Source organism: Rana temporaria, chromosome 4 (genome assembly GCF_905171775.1).
Source record: "Rana temporaria chromosome 4, aRanTem1.1, whole genome shotgun sequence".
NCBI classification, from domain to species: Eukaryota; Metazoa; Chordata; class Amphibia; order Anura; family Ranidae; genus Rana; species Rana temporaria.
This window is the reverse complement of record NC_053492.1, coordinates 8,950,925-8,957,591: the sequence shown is the minus strand read 5'-3', so window position 1 is coordinate 8,957,591 and position 6,667 is coordinate 8,950,925. Positions and strand designations below refer to the sequence as shown.

The 6,667-nt window shown below is 43.2% G+C and overlaps 1 protein-coding gene and 1 long non-coding RNA gene across 2 annotated transcripts; both read right to left on the bottom strand.

Moving 5' to 3' along the window:
- Nucleotides 1–1,127: 1,127 nt before the first annotated feature.
- LOC120935489 (zinc finger protein 84-like) lies at nucleotides 1,128–4,171 on the bottom strand (the record flags this gene model as incomplete). Its single annotated transcript, XM_040347540.1, has 2 exons — nucleotides 4,138–4,171; nucleotides 1,128–2,899 (listed from the first exon to the last, which is right to left on the bottom strand). Coding segments are annotated over exons 1-2 (1,806 nt in total), but the record flags the coding sequence as incomplete, so codon positions are not given.
- A 1,090-nt stretch (nucleotides 4,172–5,261) lies between these two features.
- LOC120935866 lies at nucleotides 5,262–5,445 on the bottom strand. Its single transcript, XR_005748549.1, has 2 exons — nucleotides 5,408–5,445; nucleotides 5,262–5,293 (listed from the first exon to the last, which is right to left on the bottom strand). It is a non-coding gene; the product is annotated as an uncharacterized LOC120935866 (long non-coding RNA).
- Between the last annotated feature and the right edge of the window lie 1,222 nt (nucleotides 5,446–6,667).

The following is a 6,667-nucleotide window of genomic DNA, read 5'->3' as shown; positions in this document are numbered from 1 at the left end:
TTCTACTGCTTGTAAAAATAGTTTTTTTTAAAATAGACCCCCCAGTGTTTGGGAAATCTTACGCCACAAAATGTACTCATCCGAAATAAGGTAATTACTTTTTTTTTCTACTGCTATCAATGGCCAACACGGTACAACACTTCATCCATGTCTTTGGTGATCTCTGATCTTCTTATGAACTGTTTCTTACATGATGAAGATCAGCCATGGGGCCAGATTCACGTAGCTCAGCGGATCTATAGATCCGCTCGATCTACGTGATTTAAGATCCGCTCCCGCAAGTTTAGGAGGCAAGTGGCTAATTCACAAACCACTTACCTCCAAACTTGCGACGGCGGATCCTAAATCCCCCAGCGGAATTCAAATTCCGCGGCTAGGGGAGTGTCATATTTAAATCAGGCGCGTTCCCGCGCTGATTTAAATGCGCAGGCGCCGTCCGCGAAATTTCCCGGCGTGCATTGCTCCCACTGACGTCGCTAGGACGTCAGTGGTTGCGACGCTTACGTAAAAGACGTCCGTCCGTATTCGAGAACGACTTACGCAAACGACGTTAAAAAATTCTAATTCGACGCGGGAACGCCGGCTATACTTAACATTGGCTGCGCCTGATAAAAGAAGGGGTAAGTATACGACGGGTACGCCGCTACGGAAACATCGTAAGAACACTGCGTCGGGTCCGCGTACGTTCGTGAATTTGCGTATCTCGCTGATTTACATATTATTTCTTGTAAATCAGCGGGAACGCCCCCGGCGCCATTTTTAAATATAAAAATAGATCCGACAGTGTAACACTGTCAGATCTTAGTCCTATCTATGCGTAACTGATTCTATGAATCAGGCGCATAGATAGGACCAGTTTAAGTCAGAGATACGATGGTGTATCTGTAGATAATACACCGTTGTATCTCTTTGTGAATCTGGCCCCATGGAGTATATCTGAGGTGTATATCAGGGTGTGCTTCTTCCCCACATGAGAGCTGTGATGTCCAGCAACATTCATATACAAGACATTTCCCGCACTCAAGGCACTAATACACCTCAAGGGTTCTGTGGGATCCCTGATGTAAGGGAAGACAGGACTTCAGGGAGGAACATTTCCCTCACTCAGGACAGGAAAGTGGCTTCTCCACCGTGTGAGATCTCTGATGTTTGGAAAGATTGGACTTCTGTGAAAAACATTTCCCGCACTCAGGACAGGAATACGGCTTCTCCCCCGTGTGACATCTTTGATGTGTGACAAGATCTGATTTTTGTGAAAAACATTTCCCGCACTCATAACAAGAATACGGCTTTTCCTCTGTGTGAGATCTTTGGTGTCTGTAAAGGTTGAACTTTTTTGAAAAACATTTTTCACACTCAGGGCAGGAATAAGGCTTTTCCCCCGTATGAGATCTTTGATGTGTAACAAGATCTGATTTTTGTGCAAAACATTTCCCGCACTCAGAACAAGAATACGGCTTCTCCTCTGTGTGTAATCTCTGATGTCTGTAAAGATTGGACTTCTGTGAAAAACATTTCCCGCACTCAGGACAGCAGTACGGCTTTTCACCCGTGTGAGACTTTTGATGTGAGACAAGTTCTGATTTTTGCACAAAATATTTCCCGCACTCAGAACAGAAATATGTTTTTTCTTCTGTGTGAGATCTCTGATGTGGAAGTTCTGATTTTTTTGCAAAACATTTCTCACACTTAGGACAGGAATACGGCTTCTCGCCTGTGTGCAATTTCTGATGCGTGAACAGAGAGGACTTCTCTGAAAAACATTTCCCACGCTCAGGACCCAAAAATGGCTTCTCACCTGTATGAGATCTTTGATGTGTGACAAGTTTTGATTTCTGTGCAAAACACTGCCCACACACAGGACAGGAATATGGCTTCTCACCTGTGTGCAGTCTCTGATGTCTATAAAGATGTGACTTATCTGAAAAACATTTTCCACACTCAGGACAGGAATAGGGCTTTTCCCCTGTGTGAGATCTCTGATGTTGGACAAGATGTGATTTTTGTGCAAAACATTTCCCGCACTCAGAACAGGAATATGGCTTCTCACCTGTGTGCAATCTTTGATGTTTGTAAATATTTGACTTATGTGAAAAACCTTTCCCGCACTCAGGACAGGAATATTTTTTTCCCCCCATGTGCAATATCTCATGTGTGAGAAGTTGTGATTTTTTTACAAAACATTTCCCACACTCAGGACAGGAATACGGCTTCTCACCTATGTGCAATCGCTGATGTCTGTAAAGATTGGTCTTGTATGAAAAACTTTTCCCGCACTCAGAACAGGAATACGGCTTCTCACCCGTGTGAATTCTCTGATGCATGGAAAGATGTGACTTTCTTGAAAAACATTTCCCGCACTCAAAACAGGAATACGGCTTTTCCCCCGTGTGAGACATTTGATGTGTGACAAGTTGTAATTTTTGCACAAAACTTTTCCCACACTCAGGACAGGAGTACGGCTTATCTCCTGTGTGCAATCTCTGATGTGCGGAAAGAGCAGACTTCTGTGCAAAACATTTCCCACAATGAGGACAAGAAAATGGCTTCTCTCCTGTGTGAGGTCTCTGATGTGTCACAAGTTCTGATTTCTGTTTAAAACATTTCCCGCAGCAAGGACAGGGAAACGGCTTTTCCCCTGTGTGAGATCTCTGATGTGTGGTAAGATGGGACTTCTTTGAGAAACATTTTTCACACTCAGGGCAGGAATATGGTTTTTCACCCGTGTGAGATCTTATATGGACGTTAAGGTGAGATTTAAAATGGAAACTCTTCCCGCACTCAGTACAGGGAAACCTCTTAGTTGTTGGAAGGATGGCAACGTCCCTCACAGTCTGAGGTTCCTCAGGATAAGAGGAATACGATGGTCCGGCACCGTCCCTCACAGTCTGAGGTTCCTCAGGATAAGAGGAATACGATGGTCCATCTACACTTTGTGGTGCCGGATGGACATTTGAGGTAGTCGGGTTTTCTCCTGGACTATACTGTGTGATGTCCTCATCTTCTACTTTACAGTCTGGAGACAAAGTGAGACAATCCTCTGAGGTTTTCCTCATCTCCCGTCCATCTACTAAAATAGAAAAATAAAATGATTATCACTAGACATGAGCAGGAATTATTACACAGAAAAATGAAAAAAAAAAAAATAACCAATACCAGCAAGCGACCATCACATTTCATTGATCTGACTGTGATAAATAAAATATGAATGGTTACAATAAGCACTGTACACATCATTACTGCCTTGTTAAGTAAATATTGTAATGCTATATTAAATAGAGGAGGTCCAGTCACCCCATTAAAAATAAAAGTCAGCAGCTACAAATACTGTCCTAATATTAGGACACTTACCTGTCCAGGGAGCCTGCGATGTTGGCACCACAGCTGATCTTCAGATCGGCTGTCGGGTGCAGCCGCCGCCATTCCTGGTATGGGAACCCGGCAGTCTAGCCTTTTGGCTCCACAGTCGGTTTCATATGGCGAATGCGCAAAGCGGGCTGCGCTTTCCAATTTGTCCAGCGAGAAAGGAGGCCGAACTTCTGGGGGACGAGGCCCCGTCTCCTGGAAGTGGGGAATGGTACCTGTCAAAAACATTCCCCCTCCCCCCTGAAAGGTGCTAAACGGAGGGGGCGGGAGAAGACGTTTTAATGGAACTCGGCTTTAACAAGGAAGTAAGGATGTACACAATGTAACAGTGTCATTTCATGAGATAATTTACATGGGCGTGTTTAGGAGTGGAATTAGGGGTGGGGTTCGTGGGGAAACTGGTTGCAAAAAACTCTTAAGGCCTGTTTAGTAGCTCAGGACTTGAAATTTTGAGCCCTGAAGAGTATATAGTGAAGGCATTAGGACTATGTAATGCCCAGAATAGAGTATATTGTGTATAGAGTGCAGGGGTCAGGAGTATGCAATGTAAATTATATAATATAATGGTCAGGACTCATAATATTGGTAGTAAATAATCAGTGGAAGCTTACATTTTTACATGAGACAATTTGCAGAGGTCCCACACCGCTGCCTCCCATATCCTGAGAATGACTTGGGTCTGAAACTATACAGACATATCCCTCCACCAGGCACAGCCAGCAAACATCAGCGCAAGTAACCCTTGGAGAATTGCTCTGTCAGAGATCTTACTAGACTCGGGTATGAGGCAAAAGACCCAAGGCATATACCCGAGGTGCCTAGGTTGAGCAAGGAGTACAAGGAAAATCTACATTTTGCTGTCAGCTTGACTCCAGAATTCCCATAAATCCAGTCTAGAAACATAAATTGTGTCTACAGCACAGAGCAGGAGGATCAACTGAGAAATATACAGGATGGGGAACACAGCTCAGGAAAATGACCAAGGTATTTACAACTATATGGCAAAATAAGGATTAATGTTGATAAATGTAAAGTTCTGTATTTGGGGGCTAAGAATATTCATCCATCATGCATACTAGGGTGAGTACAACTGGGGAAATCAATGGTGGAGAAGGATCTGGGGGTTTTGGTAGATCATAAGCCTAATAATGGCATGCAATGCTAAGTGAAGTTTACAAAGCGAGCAAAGTCCTTTCTTGTACTCCAGAGATTGACACCATTTGTACAAATAATTAATAAGACCTCATCTGGAATATGCAGTTCCGTTTTGGGCCCCAGTTCTCAAAAAGGATATCGGGGAACTGGAGAAAGTGCAGAGAGGGGCAACCAAACTGATAAGAGGAATGAAGGAGCTCAGCTATGAGGAGAGATTAGAGGATCTGAATTTATTCTCTCTTGAGAAGGGGAGATTAAGGGGGGAATATGGTCACCATGTATAAATACATAAGGGGGGGGATATGATCTCCATGTATAAATACATAAGGGGGGATATGATCTCCATGTATAAATACATAAGGGGGGATATGATCTCCATGTATAAATACAGAAGGAGGGATCTGATCACCATGTATAAATAGATTAGTGGTCCATCTAGTGAACTTGGTATAGATTTATTCACTTTCAGGCCATTACAGAGGACAAGGTGGCACTCTTTATGTCTGGAGGAAAAGACATTTATCTTCACATATGGAATTAATTTTTACTTTGTAATAGACTGATATCGTCCAGGCTTTGCCCTACTATGGATGGGGTCAGGGAATGTATTTAGTGCGAATGACCCACCTGTGCTGATCTCTGTAGGAGTGTTCTCCTCTATAAATGTCCCCGTTATTCCATCCTCCTCCATAGACTGCTGATCATCCCTCACATACCTCTCTTCTTCTTCTTCTGTTTTGACTTCAAATTCTATATCTACTGGATCTTCCCACTAAAAAAGAAAATAATAGAAAATATAATCTGTGAACTAGATGTTTTAATAATCTGACATCACATAAATCCACACATCATCTCCACGAATCCATATTCTAGACGTCCCACTAACCTTGTAATGGCGAGGGATGGTGTGACCTTCCTGTGTGGAATCCCGGGAATACAGAGGACGGGGACATCTCTCTGGTGGGTTCCTGGTATTAGGTGGCTCCATCATATCCTTGTGTCCTTCTGAAAACTCCTCCATCACTCCATACTCCTCATCCTCCTCTTTATACTTTTTATTACCAACAATATTATAACCCCCGAGGTTTCCACTCTGAATATATAATAATATGTTAATTGTAACAAACATGTTTGTATATAATCTATAACTATTAATAATTGTTCCTCATCTACCTGATGATGGTGGGGGATGGTGTGACCTTCCTGTGTGGAATCCCGGGAATACAGAGGACAGGGACATCTCTCTGGGGGGTTTCTGTAGCTGGATGACTCCACCATGGTGTCCTGGTACAGATTTTTGTGTTCTTTTAGAAGCTCTGACTTCTCCATCACCCCGTCCTCATCTTTTATCTCTTTTGTAACATTAACTTTGAACTCACTCAGGTTTCCACTCTGAATATATAATAAAAATGACATCAATGGTAACAATGCAGATAATGTACAGATCCTAATGATACTATCAGTGATTGTTCCGCATCTACCTGATGATGGTGGGGGATGGTGTGACCTTCCTGTGTGGAATCCCGGGAATACAGAGGACGGGGACATCTCTCTGGTGGGTTCCCATTACTGGATCCATCTGTAGGAAACACACACACTGACTGAATACATTGTTTCTATGTGTTTATTAGATGATGGGGGATCTAGGTGGAGCCTCTGTACTGCTCTCTCCTTTACAATAAAGTCTCCTCTTACCCGGTGATGTGAGGGGCGGCTGATTGTCCATCATGACGTCCTTGTAGAGATCCTTGTGTCCTTCTAAATACTCCCACTCCTCCATGGAGAAATAGACAGTGACATCCTGACACCTTATAGGAACCTGACACACACAATGATACAGTCACCATCCAGACACATCCCTTGTCTGTTACTGGATAATGTCCCAGAATTCCCGGCACCGCTCACCTCTCCTCCATCATCTCTCTGGTGACTTCTAGCATCTTATTTTTATTATTCTAATCTATCAGAGAGGAAGGTGGAGATCATGTGATGGTCATATGAACTCCAGACTTCACAGGAGGAAAACTCTGTATTAAAACACGATTAGTAAAATCAAATATTATTCCCAGAATCCTCCTCACCTCTCTGGTCTCTGCTTTAAAGCCCAACTTCAGGTTTAGATGTAATTTACAAACACAGTCGGGCG